A 20,518-nucleotide genomic window follows, 5' to 3' on the forward strand; every position below is an offset into this window, starting at 1 on the left:
CGTTCACGTGAGCAGACTGAAAGGTCGACAGCAGCCCCCACAGTGAGGGGCAGCAACAGGAGGCGACATGCTGTGAGAACCCCCCCTTTTGCCTCCGCCTCCTCCTCTTGCACCTCTCTTTAACGACCACGAGATGGCGATGAAACTCCACGATAGGGATCGGGAATAGCGCACAATAGTCACAATAGTCACATTAAAATGCATCGACCACGCACAGTGCCCTCTTGTGGTAAAATAGCGAGATGCAACCTGAACAACAAGGCACTGACCCCATTATCGGTTCAGACATTGAAAACAGTATCAAGCCCAATCTTCCTGTTGAGAGAAAGTGAATTTGCTGTACACGCAGAAGTGAAATATTATAAACAAATCTAAACAGTGTGTCTGTGTCTGTATTTATTGTGGAGTCAAACTGCTCTTAGGCCCCTGTTCTGTTGTGTGAGACTCAGTTGGAGCTTCAAGTGAAGGCTCAATGGTATGCTGCAACCCCAAATAAAGACATAGGCCGACACATTGTTGTAATCATAAGTCTTCCCAATGTCAGTGCAGAGATGAGAGAACATTCTTCTTGGGCTGTTGTTTAAGAAAAGACTCACATGAGGAAAGACTAAGGAAATGCAATGTTTTATATGATGGTGTCATGCTGTACTGTGAACATGACAGTAGCTTAAGTTACTTCTTATTGTTTGTGTCTTTAAAAATCAATGGGTTTATTTTTAAACACAATACCCGTAATTGAGCATTGAGGAAAAAAAATAGGACATTCAACTTGATTGCAATGCATCATCAATTAAGCACCCTTTTCCACTTTAATTCAGGTTGAGAAATCCTACAGTTGTCTGATTGCTTCACTTACAACATTTTGTTGTGAAACCTCAGCAACCCCCACGCATCATCATCGAAATCATCTCAAATCTGTTTTGCTCACACATCAGATCAGATGTTAAGATTTTCATCTGCAACCAAAACCTCAAGTCAGTGCAAGCGTGGGACAAAGAAATGATAAAAGTGAGCTGGCTAAACATACGTGAAATTTTCAGGCAGGCACAAAGTCGGAGAACTCGTACTTTGACCGTCCTTGCTCGTTAAGGCGTACCTAATGGTGTTTAAGACCTTGTGAAAGCTAGAATGTGAGCTTTACAGATATGATTTTATCACTGCTGTCTTCCTACGATAATACAAAGTCACATTTCAAACCAAGCACGCCTTGCCCCTCACTGCTTGTTCACATTTTTCCCTCAAGTTTCAACTGTGACAATAAAATCCACATTTGCATGATTAATAAGTTACATTTTGACGCACACACATACACATACGGAGGGGAAGTTTGGATGTTGCTTGGCACATTCTCATGCTTCACCGACCTCTCACAATCTAAACAACAATACGAGATACAGTTCTTCTCACACCGATAGTTCAGTCCAGAGGCTTCAGCATGTCCACAAGATCTGTATAACAGGAGCTGTACAAAGCATCCTCACATACGGATAATCATTATTAGATTCATCATTAAATCTCTATATACTGTATCTTAATATGCTGGTACCAGGTATTCACAGTGACTCTAAAATAAAATTACAAGAGAAAACTTTATACACCAAACAAGGGCATTGAGAGTCTGAGTTGGAAATGCAATTGATAAAAGGATCTTGATTCTGAGCTGCCTGGGCGTTAGTTGGCACTGAGGAAAACCAGTCAGTCTCTTTTTTTTTTTTTTTAAACACGTCATGTTGGCGGTCGCCCACACAAACAAAAAAAAGTGAGGTAAGATAGAGCACAAGCAGAAAAAATCCAATCCAATATGTGCCTCTGTCCAGTGCTGATTTTACCCAAAAAGTGCAAAGAATCTAGAAAGAAAAAAAAAAAAAAAATCAAGTTTGGAAGATTTCCTCTCACTGCTACCACTTAAAGGCCAGCAAGCAGTCACAAACCATTGTATTCTAGTTTGATATTTGTCTGTCAAAGCTGCCGTTTGGCGCGCCGAGGCCAGTAGGAGGAGAATTTCTACAGTATGGCTGCTACAATATTAAGTGAGGTTCGAGGAAAACAAGTTGTGGAAGGAAGCTTTTCTTTCCTGCCATTGTATGTCTGCAAGGGAGGCTGACCCCCTTTTTCAGGCTCATCTTATTTTTCCTCATATGTGCAGGTTTCCCTTTTTTTAGTTACTCAAGGGATTATTAGCAGCATCCCTTTCTAAAACTTGAGTACAGTACTACTAAGAAGCAAGAAATTGGCATTCTAGAGAGGCTTTCAATTGGCCCCCTTTTCCTCAGATTTTTTTTGAAACACACCTTCCACACTATAATGTAACACTACTCATCACATTTAACACACGCCACACGCACACATAGTGTACATGTGATACTATAAGCTGTCTGTGTACACTTTTGGTCAATTTTCAGATTAACATGCTCTCAGTCGTAACTTCAAATGGAAGTGCTGATCAGCCCAGCTTGTCAAGTATTTGAAGCAAAGTACAGTAAGAGATGCGCACACGCACCCACACATAAAGAGATCTCTCGGGCATAGCAGAATAACAGCAGCCAGAAGTACACACTTGCAAGGGAATGTCATTTACTTTTCAGAGTCCATTTGCATACACCTTTACCAGCAGGCAGGAGGATGTGGACGTGCGTCAGGGGGACGGATCAGATCACACGCACGTCGTTCTGCTGATTGTTGTTTGCCGGAGGAGCATTTAGAGGAGGCGGCGTGCGCTAACTGGGTTTGTTGACGTTGCAAAGCAGCTCGGTGACTTTGATGAGGCGTGCTACCGTGCTCTGCGACTCCTCCTGCAGCCGCTGGTTGTTCTGCCGCAGGCTCTGCACCTCGGCCTGCAGCACCGCCTTGTCCTCCTTCTCCTGAAAGACACGGGCACACAAACAAAAACAAAAGGCCAACTCTCAGATCGCTGCGTGTGGCAGGAACAAAAAGGGGGGAGGGAGGTGGAGGTAGGGTGGGGACGGGGGTTGTGGTCATATGTGTGTCAGTTCGAAATATGAGGCATTGCAGAGTACAAGCTATGAAATTCAAATTCTCAAATAAATAATACCCAACCACTTAATAATAATGACAATAATATAATAATGCATCAGATCAATGTTTTCGAAAGTCACCCATAAAATGAGTCACAATTGAAAAGAGTCACAGTTGCTGTCCCAGTCAAGAGCTTTTATAAATAACTTTTCATATAAATTATAGGGAGGAATAAAAGTTTTGTACACACACATCGGGTAGACACAAATTCTGTACAGTATTGACAATTCTCAATGCAAGGCAACTTTGTGTTCAAAGTATTTTCGTCAAGCAGCGTTTTGCTGAAAGAAAAAAAAGTCCACAGTAAACTTTCTGGCGCAGCACATACAATTTTCCACACAATTTTCTACATGCACATAACATGGACTACGTTCAACCAAGTGTAAAAGCAAAAATACTGATTACAGCCTTCAGTGGTATTTAAATAACAACAAGAGTGGCAGCAGATTCACCCAAGTGCAGAACATTTGACAGTACTAGTGAAAAAAAACAAAAAAACAACAGTGTTTGTATTTCATCTCTGCACTGAGTCGGCTGCCTCTATAGTAAAGGTAGCGGCATTGCTGGGAGGCCTTGAACATGTAAACAAGACACAAAATCACCTGGCACAACGTTTGTTCCCACCTGCTGAATCTCCTGTGCAATTCAGTGGAAATGCTAAAAGAGCCAAGATGAAAATCAAAGCACCTTTTGCAGGTCATCCTGCAGCTTCTTCAGCATGGCCTCCAGCTGTGACACTTTCTCCTCAAGGTGGCCTGGAGAGTCACTGCAGCACACAAGAGCAGTGACACAAGTCAAACATTTGCTTACGTAACATGGGTTCATCATGGTGTACATGCTAGCTGCATGCTGTGAGTGCTTTAGGACTAGCTTTTTGTAAGTGCTTTGTCGCCATCTTCTGGTACAAATCCACAGTTACAAATCCTTTTTATGTGGACTGGTCAATTATTTGTGGATTTTTGCTTTTTGAGGCAGGGCTTGCATGGTCCCCCTGGATCTTTATGGAGATAATAGATATTAGGACAGCATTTGTTGCACAGCAACCGTGACCCACCTTTCCTTTGTGTTGAACTTGCCATCTGTGTCAGCTCCCGATTGGTCTCCAGCTTTACGATCTGTGACAAGAGACATATTAAATAATATCACACTTACTGAAAGAGCATCCAGTAGCAGATTTGAGCTGTTTTCTCAGCAAAACGGATTTTTTCATTTTTTATTTTAGTATGTGTACCTAATGGTCTGGCTGATTAATGTATGTATTGCTTCCATTTGACATTCCCTTATTATTATTTTTTTTTACAACCATAACCACAAATCAGTGAAGACGGGTATGCCATTAGTTTCCCTCCTGATGATGATTTGACATTCACATCATTGCACGGTTAAATAGCTGCTCACCCTCGCGTGACAGCGCCTCCAGGATGCTGCGGCAGGCTGTGGCCAGGTCAGCGATGGACTGCCACTCTTCTTCGGTGGAATCCGTCGTCTCGGAGAGAACTGAGAGTAAGATTTTAAGATGAGTGCAGCCGCAGTGTGAAATACTTTTTAATATAATGCATCTGGGGCAGGAGAACACTGCGACAGCACTTTGCAGACGCACTCGTTTTGGATTGAAAGTTTTTGGAAAAAAAAAAGGTCGCCACAAGATGGTGCTGTTGTGTTAAGGCTGGATTTAGCTGAACTGCTTGATGCTTCTGCAGATGTTTTAGTCTAGACTGAATGTAGGGCAATTTATTTATTTATTTCAGGACTTTGATAATCAAGTACAGACGTGAGAATGATTATTTAGGGTATCGCCATTATAACTGTCCAAAAGCAATCCTAATTGCCATAATTGATAAGGTACCTTGTGATCCGACAGAAGGCAAACTAATCCATTGGTTTTATTGATGGCCTCCTCACATATGATCATAAATCTGCGGAGTGGGTGTCCAGTCATGGCTGTTAAATGGTGAGGTTGATAGTCTCAGAGGAGGCACAGCAGATGGCATTAGGAGTGTCTTGAACTAAAACTCCACCCCTCCCACCACCCATCTGTCCCCCTTTTCATCACAGCCCTGGCAGGGGGTGGCAGCAGAGCAAGGGGCGATATTAGATTAGCGGAAAAAGGGGGCAGAATGGATGGATGGAAGGAAGGACGGGCGGAAGGACAAAGGGGATGCAATGGGGAGCAGAGGGATGATCATGAAAAGAGCGGTTTAACACAGAGAGGATATGGGGGGAGGAAAAGGCATTTGAGGCACAAATCAAGCAGAGATGATTTCTAACTGTTTCATTGGAGCAGCTTTGTTCAACAATCTTTTTTGAAATGTTTGCAATTTTTTTTTTTTTTTTAATGCAGCTGTCTGATGAATTTGCGCATATGTACCTAATGTTGTGTCCAATGAGTGTGTATGTGCCTTCCATTAATCAGCTTTACAAGTCTTACTCTTGGTGATGGAGTTGTGAAGACTTAAGGCTCGTGAGTTCCTCTCAGCTCGGTCCACACATGACAACCTCGAGGAAGACAGAGACGATTCGCTCGCTGAAGCTTTCTCATCACCAAAGTCGCTAATGAACTGGGAGACAAAGAGAGATTTAAAAGGCGAGCAACGGTATTGAAGAGAATTTTGCGTTTTGCTAGATCACCTGCTCGTCCTCCAGGGCAAATTTGGGCTTGGCCGCCAGTATTAGATCGGGCGTGTTATCTATCAGCTCGCCGACATTTTCGTAGATGTGGGGATTCTCTTTCAAGGCCACGTCGTCATAAATGTGTCTGTAAGAAAGATGAAGATGGCGTGAGAGAGAGAGAAAACCAAAAACAAAGCAAATCTGCTGTTAAATCTTGGTGACATTTATATCCACTGCAGATGTCAAAGGTCGAGAGAATTCAAACCACTCAAACAAGTAATCCGCAGGATTGCATTCTGTGTGCTGTTCTTATCTAACCCACCGCAAAGCACTTGTTTGTCTCACTAACTCACCCTTCGGATGTTTGGCTGTAGGACAAATGCCTCTCTAAAGAGAAGCTGCGTGTGAGCTGCGAGCACTCCTGCTCCTGAGTGGATGTTTGGTCCTGCAGGGAGGTGGCCCGTAACAAGGTCAGGCTCGGTGGCACCAGGAGCGAGTCCGGGTCATCTCTCTCATTTTGCCCTTGATGCTCTTCCGCCCCGTCGTCTTCCACCTGGACCTTGGCTGCGTCCGCCTCGTCAACGCTATCCTCCTTAGGCGGCTTGTCCCCATCTTCCTCTTTTATCTCCCGCTCATCAAGCACCCAGGCCTCACCGGACTGGTCCTCGCCGGGCTTACACTCAGCATCCTTGATGGCTTTCTGGTACAGCTCAGAGAAGCTCCTAAAGAACATTAAGAAATCGAATCAGAGTTTCTCCTACTTGATATATTACATTCCCTGTCCACTTGGCAGCTTCTCCCACCTGCGGGGTTTCCCGTTCTCGTCTGGCGGGATGACGGTGATGTGGATCTTATGCGCCGTGCGGAGCAGCCTGCTCCTCTCTTCCGTGCTGAGGTGGACCAGGGAGTGGCCGCATAGGCGCACCACGCGAGCCCACAGCTGCAGCCCGCCGCTCTCGGCATAGCAGAACCGCTGCAGCTCTGTCACAAAGCCCTCCTCGTTCATCAGAAAGCCAGGCTGGCCAACGCCGTCGCGGAGCGGGGTGACCTCCAGGGCCTCACACCCCCGGGTAACCAACTGCAGATGAGGGGAGGATGCAGACTTAAATGCACGGCCAAAAGCGGTTTATAGACTGAAATGATGATTAAAAGGTAAGACTGATGGTCATTATGACACTGTAGAAATTGCCCATCAGTGTGAATGTGAGTGTGACTGGTTCTCTGTGTATATGTGCCCTTGCCCAAAGTCAGCTGGGATGGGCTCAAGCTCATCTGTCACTCTGAGCAGGATTAGCAGCAACAAGAGGAATGGAAGGATGACGATGATTAAGATTTTTTTCAGCGTTTCAATGCTACTTAAAAGACAGTAAAGAAAAAATATGGAAGCCGGTTGCAAGAAACTGGTGTCCGTCCTTGAGAAAAGACACTAAAGTTCCAATAAGTTTTGTGTGGGACATACAGTACAAACTCCACTCCACTAACTATAGTGAGGCACACTGGGGGAGCTAAGATTTTTTTTCCTTGGAGGGACCAGGGATCAGTGGGTTCACAAAACCCCCCAAATTCTTCATAAATCGTTGATAAAGAGATGTATAGCCAAAAGTCAATCATCTGGTCTCCTATCTCCACCACCAGTGAGTCATCAAAGGTCAATTTCAAAGACTCAATTGAGTCACCATTTCTTGTCCGATAAAGTGTTACAGAAGTAATGAATGACAAGGTAATGATCACCCACCTCCAGCCTCTGCACCACCTCTTTTAAATCCTCAGTCTGGCTCTCCATCACGCTAATGGACACGGACTCGCCGCGCTCATAGAAGATGTCCAAGCATGGCCCGCCATCTTTCGTTTGGGCCACCGCCTTCCATCCGATGACGTCCCTGCAGGAGCAGTTAAACACCACCCTGCGCGTGCACCTCTCGATGAGCACCACCGACTCGGCCGAGATGCCCAGAAGACAGGGCAGCTTGTACTCAGCCGCCTCGCCCTCCTCCCCGCTGTCCACCATGACGGCCCACACCAGCGCCCCGGCACTGTGCAGCTCCGCCCCTTTGGCGCCCTTCAACTTGTCTTTGCGCTTGCCTCCCAGGGAGAGCAGCGGGAACTTAGTGGAGGAATCGATAGGCGTTGTGGTCACGTAGTTCTCGGCTAAGTCCTTCAGGTATTCTTGTCGTGTGCGGGTGGCCATGGAGCGGAACTTTTCAGACTTTTCTGCGGCGTTCTCAGCATTGACCGCCTTGGCCAGGAGGAAGTCTCGGAAGGCTGGCGAGCGAGGGAAGAGAGCGCCCTTGGGGAAGAGCGGCCCAAATAATGGCATGTCTTTCGAGCGTGTCACAGCCACCCTGAGAGGGAAAGAGAAAAAGACGATCGACAGATTAATACAGGTAGCGTTCCGTATTTGCCTTGTTTGCCTTTGAGAAGTTTGAGAGCGCACCTCCTCAGGTTTACAAATGCGAAAGTGGGCTTGATATGGTTTTGCAACATAGACACATTCAAGACATCGCCACAAACCTGTAATAGGTGTTGTCCGTGCAGGCCTCGTGAACTTGAACGATAATAAAGACGTGTTGGAAGTGAGAGCGGATGGATTTTGGCGTGAAGGGCAACGCGCCCGGCTCCTGGAACACAATGGTTACAATGTCGTTGCCGATGTGGCGCTTCCTCAGCAACTACAAAATGATGGAAAGTGGAATTGTTAGACAAACACACCACACATACATTAAGTCACCAATCACTTTGAGCTTTTCAGGCAACTTCAAATCAAGAGCTAAAATTGTCACCTCAACAGCTACAAATAGATCTAAATACATTTACACTACTAGCAACGTAAATACACTTGTACAATCTAATATGATTTTATGCAAAACCTGAATCAAACATAAAAAACGATTATGAGACCAATTTTGGTTGACGCTGTCAGTGAAGTATTAATTGACGGAAAAAGATCATTTTTGTGCTTGCATTTTTTTTGTGTAACTAGTTAATTTTACCTGTTGAGTGTTGTTGGCTGTGTAGGGAAGCATGGTGGACACATGGAACATAATCTCATAGTCCTGGTAGCGTGTGTACAGCGAATGAGTCCCCGTCGAGTCAGCTGTAAAAGAACAGGAACATGTCATGCAAAGAAGTGGCAACATTATGTATTTTCAATTGCGATCCTGCAGTGAGAGCTATTTTCCCAAAAGGAGTCAAACGATGAGTTTAGTGATCACAGGCTTACATGGCTGTGCCTCCTGAAACAAAACGTGAGTGTGGTGAGCATTTTCACTCACTCTTGTTGTCCAGCTGAGCTCGGTATTTCTCCCAGCCCTTCAGTCGCACACGATCACCCAGCAGATCCAGAAACTCCTCAAATGCCGGTCCGGAGCTCTCGTTGTTGTACATGTCCTCCTCGGAGCTCTGACCGCCTCGGCAGTACATAATGCCGACCTTTCGCTGAAAATTTAACTAGACATAAAAAAAGAGAGAAAGGTTTGTGGAAGGTGTTTTTTTTTGCAAAGAATGTCATCTTTTTGTTGAGTGTGAATCAAATAAGTTCAAGAAACCAAAAGCTCTGATTCCAAATAGCAGTGGGGATCCCCAGCTGGCACTTACCCCCTGTTCATCCAGCTTCAGCAAGGTATCGCGGACCTTGGGGGAGTTTGATGCCAAGCGAAGGCAGTGCAGGTTGAGTTCGGGCATGATGAACTCCAGCAGCCGCTTGGGAGACAAACCTCGAGGGGTCGTGTGACGGGCAGCTGAGGGAACAGACTCTTCCAAGATGGAGCCTCGCAGTGTCTTCATCTGAGGAAAGGATTCAATCCAGGACAAAAGTTCAATCAATGGGGTCTCCGCACATTGAGCACATTGATGTTGACCTCTGTGGTGCGAAAGATGATTCTGTAGTTGTACTGAGCTCCACTGGTGCCCTCCTTTTCCTCTCTGCGAAAACTGATGGCCACTGGCCCGAGACGATCATCCATTCCAAAGAAATTCTGATGTTCTGGAATAAGAATTCACACATTCAGTGGTATACACTTACTGGCCACAACATTGAAGTTTTTTTACCTTTCATGTAGAAATATTTGCGATAATAATGTGCCCCCAGATCTGCGTGTTCGATGAAATAGTTGCTTTTGCCCCGCTGCTGGATGTGACTTTCCCTGGGCTCCTCCAGGACTGACGCCGCATCGTTGGGGGTTCGTGGGCTCAGCCATAGCCCCCGTCTGGCCTGGGATCGGCCCAGGCCCAGACCCAGGCCCACCTGCTCCTCTCCGCCCGTCTCATTCCGAAAGTGGGGGCAGCTGAGGAGGAGCTCGTTGTCGTTGCCGTCCCCTTCATCCAGCAGCAGCGACTGCTCGGGGTCATCCATGCCGCCGTTGCCCACGCCGCCCAGTGCAGGGGAGGAGGGCGTGCCCTGGGAGAGGGGCCGCATCTGGGAGGCAGCAGAGGCCCCTGAGGTGATATTCTTTTTGCGCCCAATGCTGTCTCTGTTGGTGGCTGCCTCGGTGAGGTCAAAGAGGATGCTCTGAACGTCATAGTGGGCAAAGTTCCTCACCCAAGCACCACCCCCGATGGTATCATAAGCACCTGGCTGAGGGATTTGAGGGGGCACAGGTTTGGACTTCTTACTAAGACCTTCAGGCTTGGGCGGCTTTGCGGGTTTTGGGGAGTCCCCTGTGGCGGAAGACAAGCCTCGGAAGAAGCCGTCAGGTTCCGGCGGGTTGCCTTGGAGTCCTAAAAGCAGGAAGGGGTCTTTAAAGCGGAGGGCATTTGGGCTAAGGGGCCCTTGGTTTGCAGTTCCTGCATCCTGGACTTGAGTCTGTCTCTCCAGTGAGGAGAGACTCCCATATTCCCTGTGTAGCAGCGCCCCAGAGTCTCCCTGAGCCCCCGCGCCCACCTTCTCGCCAACCGCCCGGGTAGCTTTCCCTCCAGCCTTCCCTCCAGAGTCCAAGTCCCCTAAAGTCACGTCGCTGTTGCTCCTCTGCATGATGTGGCCCCGGCCCACCGCACGAAGGGTCAGGCCCGCTCGACTCGGGGTCAGGTTGTCTCCATCGGCCCCATCTCCCTCCCTCCTGGGCGGCCACTCCACCACGCCCGCCTCCCGTTTGGGATCAAAATTGACGGCCGCGACAGGAGGCCGCACGTTCTGGCGCCGGAACTTGCGTACGAAAAGGTCGTCAGATTGCATGTTGCTAGGGAAATGACCTCCAATCCAATGATGTGATTTCCAATATGATCCAGATGTGAAGCGTGAACCTCTATTCAGCGAATGGGACGCATTACTGTAAGTCTCGCTTCAAATCACTTGAAATTATCTCGACTGTACACGCAGAGTGTGAATGATGAAGCCCGGAGCAATGCCAATGTAGCGGAGGTTCAACCGGGTGCTCGGCAGGGAGTTTTGGGAGTGATCCGGGAGTTGCTAGCTGCCGCTTCCTGCGGTCTGAGGTGGACCATCACTGTGGCCTGATTCTTCTTCCTCTTCGACAAGGCCTTGTCTGCACCCCCAACATGGTATTTTTCAGCGCCTACAAAAGAAAATACATTTTTAATATATTTAATCATTTCATATGTGTTTGATTGTGTTGTTTTGCTCTTGCAGTGCAATTTTTAAAACTCTTGCAAAGTATTTCTAAATAGCTCCATGAGCCTCAGTACAACCAGCCCATGAAAGCACAGCCACAATAGACAGTCTTAGTAGTGGGTGGGGCACATTTGCTTCCACAAAAACAGACTGATACGTTTGTAATTCTTTACAACTATGCATTCCAAGGAATAATAATTCAATTGTGATTAAAAGGTTTTCTTTTGAAGTCCTAAGATAATGGGTTGATAAGAGTTTTTTTTTGGGGGTCTCTCGTGTCTGACGTCAATTGCCTAAGGCTGAAATGTGCCGCTGCTGTTGGTAGCGTGAGGCTTCTTCCTGTCAGGCTTTTTCACATGCATCTCAGCTCTTGCTCTTGCATCCTGAAGAGCAGGTGCAGCGGCATGCGAAGAAGAGTTCAAAGAATACACGCCACAGTAGTCTACACTCTGCTCTCTTGTCTGCTTCCTGTCCTAGTTCAAATGAATACAGAGGAAGCTTTACGTTTTTGCAAAGAGGCGTTTACAAACAACAAAATACAAAAGTTGTGTAACGTGTCACAATGGGCGGTTTGAGCCGCACGGCAAGATATGCTAATGCACCCACTGCCGGTGTTTTCATGCAAGCTCCTAATGAGAAGACTGAGCAGGAAGTGTTGCTGACTGCACATTGTGTGTCAGGTCCATGTGGACTGTTGATTCACATCGTCTGACTCAGCATTCGGGCAGCCACAGCTTTGTGTCGTGTGACTTTTGAGTGGTTAGTAACGTTGGCGTCGGACATTTGTGCCATGTGATTGTCTAGTGACCAGTTCAGGGTATATTCTGCCTTTCACACAGTCAGCTGGGGTAGACTTAGCTATAGAAAATCCAAAACACAGGTCGGCAGAGTATGCGTGACACAGAATGACAATGGGCCAAATAGCAGATTTTGGCACAAGCAAAAGTAGTAGAGTTTGTGCACCAAATTGAAATCACCAAGTGAGGTCAGTGGTGCAAAATCTATTTGAGCTGACGAGCATGTCAAACATCAATTTGACTGCCCGTAATTGTCGCATTCTTCATGTTGTTCCAACAACTAAAACTGGTGCAGCTCCCCCCGTCAACATTGAATCTGTCTTTGACACAGAACATATGCCAACATTTTTAAGACCCCCCCCCCCCCATTCATCCCTTAAATCAGCGCTTGTTTCCATGACAACCTGTCCCATGCCAGGTCTAAATGTGGTATGCTGTCCAACAGGACTTGGTGATTACGCCACATCACCCTCACTGTTTGAAATGAGCCCTCTGTCTATTCAGATGACTAAAATAGCTGAAACTCTCTTCTTTAGCATAAGAAAGAATAAAAATGGCAAATTTAAGCTGAATGCTTTAACACCTACAATACATGACAGTAATAAATGTATGTCCCACCTTAATCATTCATATGAACTATCAAGGCAAGACGGCCACCCGATTACAATCATTTATCCAGGGTGGTGTTTTGTTTTGTTTTTTTCCCCAAAGCACAACATCACCTTTTTAACCTTTATGGACAAGCATGTGACACATGAAGTTTAACGTCAAGAGGAACTGTGCGGTGTACTTCTTTTTGATATTGAAGTATGATCTTCTGAAAGAAATTTTGCAATTTAACTTGTTTATTATAAAAGAACAATCGTACACTGAGAAAAATATCATTGAAGATGAATACACAGTCTAATGTTTCCCTAGATATTACCCAGTGAGCAGTGCAGCATGAGTCAGTCTGGCTTTAACCAATATAAACGGATCAATGAATGATAGCAGGAACGGCTGAGTGGCAATAAAAAATAACTTAAGGACATTATGGGAATAAACAGTAAATGCATTTTGAAAGGCTCTCAATACTACAAGCTACAAGTGGTGCCTGCTTAGGCCGCTTCTTAGAACGATGTATGGAATCCTACAATTACCACTGATGTTATTGTTTTTATGACACAAACTAATAATTAGAGATTGCACTTTCCGGCGTGGGAAGAAATTGTTGCAGTTGATGTGCTCATTAGCGAACAGCACTTTATACGTATAGTGATGATCGATTATAATAGCAGCGCACTCACGTTAGCTCGTCTCAGTCAGAGTGGTGGATGACCCCTCGCGCCATCGGAGCCACAAGTCTACAGCCAGATCAACATGAAGTCAACTCAATGCTTTTAAATAAACCAGAGGAGGAAGTGCACCAAAGAATGGTCAACTTCTTGATTTTGCCGCTTTAATGGGTGCACCTGCGCACTAAAGCGAAATCTAATACAAGAGCATCAAAAAGATGAAACACTATCACCATGTGAGTTGATGAAAAATTATCTTTTAGCTCTCTGACAAAATCTTGAGAATATTTCATCCAATGTCAATAACAGATGCACAAAGTGAAAAGAGACAGACACGCACGCTGTTTTGGGGAAGTCATTGTCGCTTGACATATTTTGCACACTGCAAGCGTCCTGTGAAACAGGAAGAGATGACTGACATTTGAACCCAGAGAGGATGAGTGTCGTCATCATTTGTACTTAACGCTCGCACGACTTTAGCGGAGGGTCGATTGTGCCGTGATCTAATCGGTTTCTCTGTGAATTCTTAACACCGCTTGACCAAAAGTTCAATGTCGAAGGTGTTCACAGTCGTAAAAAAGCTGCCTCATCAGTTGGTGAGTCTAAAATAAGAGATTGATTACTGGAAATGTAAAACCAACGCTCTTTATTGATCCAATACAACACTCTTACATTAGATCCAGTTGCACCTCTGCATTGCCGCTCAACCTTTTCACACTGGCTGGTTCTGCTGGTGATGCTTTCAGGTAAAGTAAAAGTGTATTAATGGGATGGTCTGATGGTCAAATTCAGTCCAAAGCTCCACCCCCACCCCCCCATCCCCTCCCTTCACGAGCCCCACCCCGTCCGAGTCACACTGCGGACAGTGAACTGGACTCCTTCCAAAAGCTGTTAAGTCGATTGCACTGCACTACTCTCGCTTTTTTTCTGTTATGCCTTGGACAGGAAAATATTTCAGCTGCTTTGGCCTGACAGTTTGCAAGGATCAGTCTCAATAAGACACATGAACTCCTCCAACCCACTGCACCTGAGAGTGAAAGATTTGAAAATATGATCAAATGGTTTACTAAGCCAACCCCTAATCCTGGAGTCTCTTCTCGTTTTTGATATGTTGGTGGAATCCAAAAACATGCTACATTGATAAAGGTCCAGACACTGGATTTTAGAGGCCTGTCATCTGCTATCCTCCAGAAACCAGGAAGTAACCTGCTGACTAAGAAACAAATGGATGAAGAAATATAAACATGATGCTTTTGTTATCAAAGCGTTGATTTATAGTTAGTAGATGATTTATATCTTCATCAAAGCGTTGATTTATAGTTAGTAGATGATTTATATCTCAAATAACCAAAACTATGGTGCCTAAGACTTGCAGATAAGTACAGATTTTTAAAAAACATCTTATCAAATAAAGATGAAATGTAAACAATGTCTAATATCTATGTCAATGTCATGGTGATACATGTGATTGGTTTCTAAGTTAGGGATTAGGAGAGGGACCAATTATTTTTTGAACTTGGGTCTTCAGCTGAAAGGTTTGGGAAACTGCATTACAGTAAATGTCTCATGCTTAAACCACTGAACTAGAAGTTCATTTTTACATGAGACTTTCAGTAAGCTCTGGTGGAGTTTCAGTTCTGCTTGGGTAGATTTTGTTTGGGGTCGGGGTGACGTAAAGTGACAGCTTCAATGAAAAAAAACACGTCTGTCTGTCTGTCTGTGTGTGTATTTCAAAGCAAACGGAACTATAATCTAATGATATTTGTACAGCAATGTGCATAGACATGATCGACCAATCACTTGCATCAGCTAACATACAGTAGAAGGAAGCAAAGAAAAAGAAGCTCTTTCTATGGTACTGTGGATATTAATAACCGAGTTCCTCTTTCAAAAAAAAAAATCCAAGCTGAAAGCGGTGTCGAGTAAAAGCTATTGTTCCCATCGTGGCCTTCGCGCCGCATGCACTTCTATTGTTTGATATGGATTTGCCATGACATCAACATGGCGCTACCACTTCCTGTATATTTCCAAATAAACTTTGTGGCAATTGTGTTATTTGGGATTTGGTGAGGAATGGCGTGATGTGTTTTACTAGTGTAGCGAAATAGTGGCCATGGATGTTGTGCGCTGTCCTCGTGGTGACAGGAAAGGCAGCTGTCCCTCTGTCGTGTGTGTGTGTGTGTGTGTGTGTGTGTGTGTGTGTGTGTGTGTGTGTGTGTGTGTGTGTGTGTGTTGGGAGCATGGCTGATGAGCAAAAAAATGATGGAAAGAAAGTCAGCCTTCATGACTACATCTATTATTCTGATTGTGAACGCTTCTGTTCTTCTACTCATCATGCAGAGGAAAAGCACAACTAGCATTTCGAGCGGAAAACACACCGACCGCCCGCCTTTGCTCCTTGTTTATATTCAAAAATGACAAACCAGTTTTCATCTTCAAGTAATCACTCGTGTGAGGAAATCAAGTCGTTTACTCTCTGTGAGTGTTGGGACTGACTGAATGTTTCATCGTTAACTGATAAGTTGTTTTCACTTCCAAAAGGGGAAATTGGAGACTTCTTGTCCATTATGACAGCAGAGGGCTCAAATTGCTGTCATTATTTGAAGACACTGAATTCTTTGCCTCTGTGACTCTTTTGTTGACTTTCACAGGCAGTTCTTTTTTTCAGCTCTTGCCACGGAAATAGCGTGGCGCTGGACACAATATGCCCTCTAAAACTCAAATTACAAAAAATGAAGTTCATCGTGGAAATAGCGCACTGCCGCGTCAAATTGAGGACCAAAACAGGATAGTTAAGCAAATACTACTAAAGTGTCATCATAGCTTTTCTGTCCAAGACAAAACATTACCAATAAAACTGTAATATTCCGTCCTAATTTGCCCTTTATTAAAATAATTATCTTGGTGCACAATGGATTTAGTGCAACCGCACACAATTAAGAGTCTTCCCAGAGGCTTAATCTTCGCTAACTGTGCACCTTCTGACCTAGATCTAGCACTAGTTTGAATGCTAACAATGGTGCTGCGCAAAACGGCTTATTTTTTCTAATACACAGTTTAGGAGTGGTTTGAAATGAATTTGAGTGCAAAGGAGATGCCCCTCCTTTGCTAACGGTGGCACGTTTGTTTGGTGCAGCAGTGAAATGCATCTGCTCCAGCTGCTTTGTAAGTGACATCCTTTTGCACGGGAGAGAGGCAAGCGGCTGCCTAATAGAGGCCCCCGCCCGTGCAATCTATTATTCTAACAAAAATGTATTTTTACATCGGTCTCTGGGCAGGATGTTTTGTGCCCTTTAGCAGCTATTTGCAGGTGGTGATGTGCTGGCTTTCAATGGCTCTGAAAGGCCTTGAGTGCACTTCTCCTGTGTAATGGCAACTTGAACAATGAGAAGTACTGCCACCGCACGGCCTAATGCTCTAATGTGTGTACGCGGGACTATATCGAGAGGGACTTTGTGACGACAGAGAACCAAAAATTTCCCAAAATACTGAGGTTAAGAGGTATTTACATCAGAGTAAACACAGTGCTTCCACGTGTTACATGTGCACGTGATGCAAAACGAGCGGTGAATCAAAAAGGTTGCCTTTATGAAAGCCATAATGCTGCCACGTCCTAACTAACACACACACAGAGCTTCTGAATAAAACCGAATCTCCCCCTTGAGTTGCTTCTGCTTTCCCTTCTATTGCGTTTTTGGGCATCATTGCTGATTAATGACCGCAAACTATTTGTGCTGTTTTAGTAGTTACGGTGCTAATAGGACCAACCATTAGAGCAGAAGTTTATTTCCCTTGAGTGTGACTCACTTTTACTGCACATTGCTGCTGCCGCTGCTCATCACAGAGCACACCAATATTTGCAAAGAGCAAACAATAATGGATCGGGAAGATTGTTGGCAAAACTTCAAATAACACTCGACAGGCGCCTTAAGGGAATTTTGACACTCAAATGAAGTGCTTGGTTGGCCTCTAACAGTTTTGTAACTTCTTGAGAAGTGGCCATCTAGTGAGTCAAGTATAAAACCACATCGTTAAATAACATGTTTATATTCAGGAAATAGCCAGGCACAGTTCAGTTATATTGAACTTTTTTAAACACAAACCATTTGCATTTAATTTTAAGAAGCGTTTGTTTAAAAGTTTTCATTTAGGTACAATTTCTATTTAACGTTTATATGCAAAATCTTTGAACTGTATCATTATTTTGAGTATTTGGTTTTAATTTGCCTAAAGGCTGTGTTGCTTTTCACACTTAAAAAGTTGACTGTGTTTGAAGTTTTGTCTGTCTGTTTGTGGCAGCTATAATCGGAAATCCCAATATGGGTCAAACAACTGCACTTCTCACGGGAATTTACCAACTTGCTGGGTAAAACAACCGCACGGTTAAGTCAGGTTTCCGCTAAAGTTGACTTGAGTTAGTAACTGTATGTTTTGTATAGATTCAAATTTCCACTGGCCTGAATACAAAATCATACAAGAATACAGATTGCAATCAACACCTAGACAAAAAAGCAAGTTGAAACCAATGATGCAAACCAAAAGAAAATGAAACTTGGAGTTAAAAAAAGAAACTCATCGAATTCAAGTAACGCATACAACTGTTACAGTTCATCGACTCCACATCAGTGGGTTGACGGCAACGTTATGTCAGTGCAAGCTTTGCATTACTCATGCTGATATCATTTTCACCTTTAGTGAGTCTTTCTATCATCTCGGGGTAAAACAGCATTTTGCGGCTTAAAGCGTTCATGTCAACCACAATGAATAGCATGTAGCGCGGGGGGTGGGGCGGGTGGTGGTGGTGGTGGGGGGGGGGGGGGGGGGGGGGGGGGTGCGGCTCAATGTAAATTAAATGCCCCGTCCTTTGAGTGGCCTGGCTTATGTAAGTGACTGCTTCTGCTGCTGCTGCTGCTGTTGTGTCTCTATTACTGCATGCTAGGTACTCCATCCCTGCATCTTTCCTCCCTACAGCATCTATCCAAAAGGCCCGGGTCTTGCGCTCTGGCTCACACACATACACACTAGCCCCATCTGAAAATTACAGGGTGCAGAAAGGTGGTGGTGATTGGGGCTGGGGAGGGGGGGGGGGGGGGTTGGCTGACTCTAGCATCCCTCATTCTCTATGCCACCTTGAAAACAACACCCCAATTCATTTCACCGTCATTGTCTCTGCACGTCACGTGCAATGATATCACCACATCACCTTTCATGCGCACAAAAGCTTGCAAACCAAACGTGGCAATGTATTTTTTTGTTCTTGTCTTTGAAAATTAGGATTAGCAGCCAAATCCTACTGCTTTTTTTTTTGTCCATGCATGTTCAGTTCATCTTATCTGGCTGCCTCCCTCCATCCCCGCCTGCATCCACTCCTTGACTGTGTCATAGTGGGGGGCTTTTTTTTTTAAGACAATTGGGGCCTCACAATAGAGAGACAGGGGAGATGGGGGTAGGTGGGGGAGGAGGAGGGCTAGTGATGAAATGCGACAAAGGTGGCTAACTGGGTTGAATCCCTCACTGTTGTGCAGTAATGACACACAAGGTGGCTTTCGGGGGGGGGGGGGGGGGGGGTTGTCTTAGCTCACTCCAACGACAGTTAACACTACAAATGGAGGGACAAAAGACATGATGACACGAGGTATTATTTCATCCCCCTCTTTGCTGGCTGAATTGTGTGCATGCCTCCACACATTCTACTTGTGTATGCACTTCCAAATGTTACGGTCAGAAAGAAGACAGGGCCGTAGCTGGACGTTGAGGAAAGAAAGGAAAGCGTCTTACCTCCAACATTTCAGCTCCGCTCCACCCGGTCTCGTTTCATCCTCTTCCTCTCGGCCGACTCCCTCCCCTTCTCTCCCCATGGCAGCATTTTTCTGCTATCTATCTCCACGCTGGGGCTCGCTCACCTCCTCCACTTGGCTTAGTTCCTCCTGTCTGCTGCTCTCTTCCTCTGTCTCAAAATAAAAAAAGAGCAAACAATCATATACACTTCCTAATGTGTCTGTTTTCTGTTCGCTAAGTCAAGAGGCAGGTTGATGTGTGCTGTCTTCCTCTCTCTCTCTCTCTCTCTCTCTCTCTCTCTCTCTCTCTCGCTTGTGCTCCATTCACATCACACTGAAGCCAACCCCCTCTTTCTCCTCCTCTCTCTCTCTCTCTCTCTCACACACACATGCATACACATGCACAAACACACAGCTTAGCTCCAGTCTCCTCCCCTCTCCTGGTCTCCTTGACAGAGTGAGGCAGCAGTGGTCAGCTGGAGCTAAAAAAATAAAAAAAAATAAAAGAGCTCATAAATGGAATTTTGTGATTGGTGAGATATGAAAGGACTAAGTGATGTCACGTTAATGTGACAACATGCACACGCACTGAGGTGACACGATGATGTAATTTTGTCACATCCTGCAGTCAGTAAAGCTTATTTTTTCATGCTGCGTATTTATGCAGCAATTCATTATGACACTTAACCAAACTTTTACTTATATCTTCATTGCCTTCACAAAAGTTGTTGGGAGTTCATGCGTGTTCATTTGCTGGCAAGATTACTCCAAAGTTACACAAAACCTTGAAGACCGTATTAAATTTAAGAGGGACTTTTTTCCTTAACAAGAATCTTTAGCTTTTTTAGTCACTATCATATATTTTAGATATCGGAAATGGTGGCATCAGGTGGGGATTTATGAAGGTGTTGATCTGTGCGCACAAGGGCCCATTTGCGTTTTCTCTGACATTTCTGGACAGACTAGATAAAGGCTCAAAATGGGGCAGAGTTGAGAATAGGGTGCATGTGTGTGTGAGAAAGGGACTGTTTGTTTGGAGCTCAGCTACCTCCGTGTACTCCCCAAACGTAGCGGCTGACATCATTGCAAACAATCAACCTGCTTGCGTACAATTAGAGCACTGTAACCGGACCGGACGATGCGTTTTCTTGGCATCCATATTTGTAGCTTCATCTTCCTAAAAAAACAAACAAAAAAAACTTAATAATCACACCTGTTAAGTTGAAAATAAACATTCAATATTATTCCATTGAGGAGGAGGAGGGGAGTGTCCCACACCCTCCTCTCCTTTAATTACTGTACGCAGTCCCACCGGTCAGACCATATGGTTGTTGTGGGTTAGCAGGTCAACAACGCTGGTCAAGCTCTGAGCAGTGTGGGGGTTAGGAGTTTGGGGGCAGGGAGGGGAATGTGTGGGAGGCCGTGTTGTCGGTGCAGTGAGTGTCATGAGCAGATAAG

The 20,518-nt window shown here is 45.1% G+C and overlaps 1 protein-coding gene across 2 annotated transcripts; it reads right to left on the bottom strand.

Moving 5' to 3' along the window:
- Positions 1-628: 628 nt before the first annotated feature.
- On the bottom strand, positions 629-20,239 carry sipa1 (signal-induced proliferation-associated 1). 2 transcript variants are annotated; one of them, XM_085936265.1, is made up of 18 exons: positions 20,109-20,239; positions 19,474-19,542; positions 19,062-19,234; positions 9,694-11,156; positions 9,504-9,628; positions 9,241-9,429; positions 8,919-9,093; positions 8,637-8,740; positions 8,158-8,315; positions 7,382-7,988; positions 6,450-6,724; positions 6,000-6,368; positions 5,665-5,791; positions 5,465-5,594; positions 4,435-4,533; positions 4,091-4,151; positions 3,724-3,802; positions 629-2,861 (listed from the first exon to the last, which is right to left on the bottom strand). In XM_085936265.1, exons 4-18 carry the CDS (start codon positions 10,814-10,816, stop codon positions 2,718-2,720), a joined length of 3,765 nt encoding a protein of 1,254 aa, XP_085792391.1. In that variant the 5' UTR covers positions 10,817-11,156; positions 19,062-19,234; positions 19,474-19,542; positions 20,109-20,239; the 3' UTR covers positions 629-2,717. The 2 variants fall into 2 exon arrangements, with proteins under 2 accessions (XP_085792391.1, XP_085792392.1); XM_085936266.1 differs by lacking the exons at positions 19,062-19,234; positions 19,474-19,542; positions 20,109-20,239 and adding an exon at positions 13,296-13,361.
- Positions 20,240-20,518: the final 279 nt, after the last annotated feature.

The sequence above is a fragment of the Syngnathus leptorhynchus genome, chromosome 17 (assembly GCF_054491065.1).
Source record: "Syngnathus leptorhynchus isolate UIUO chromosome 17, UIUO_Slep, whole genome shotgun sequence".
In the NCBI taxonomy this organism is placed as follows: Eukaryota; Metazoa; Chordata; class Actinopteri; order Syngnathiformes; family Syngnathidae; genus Syngnathus; species Syngnathus leptorhynchus.

Coding starts and splice junctions, on each gene's coding strand:
- sipa1 (XM_085936265.1), bottom strand. CDS start 10,816: ATGCAATCTGACGACCTTTTCGTACGCAAGTTCCGGCGCCAGAACGTG. Junction 9,430..9,503: donor TCATCTTTCGCACCACAGAG/GTCAACATCAAT, acceptor TCCTTTCCTCAG/ATGAAGACACTGCGAGGCTC. Junction 5,792..5,999: donor TACAGCCAAACATCCGAAGG/GTGAGTTAGTGA, acceptor TCTTTCTTACAG/ACACATTTATGACGACGTGG.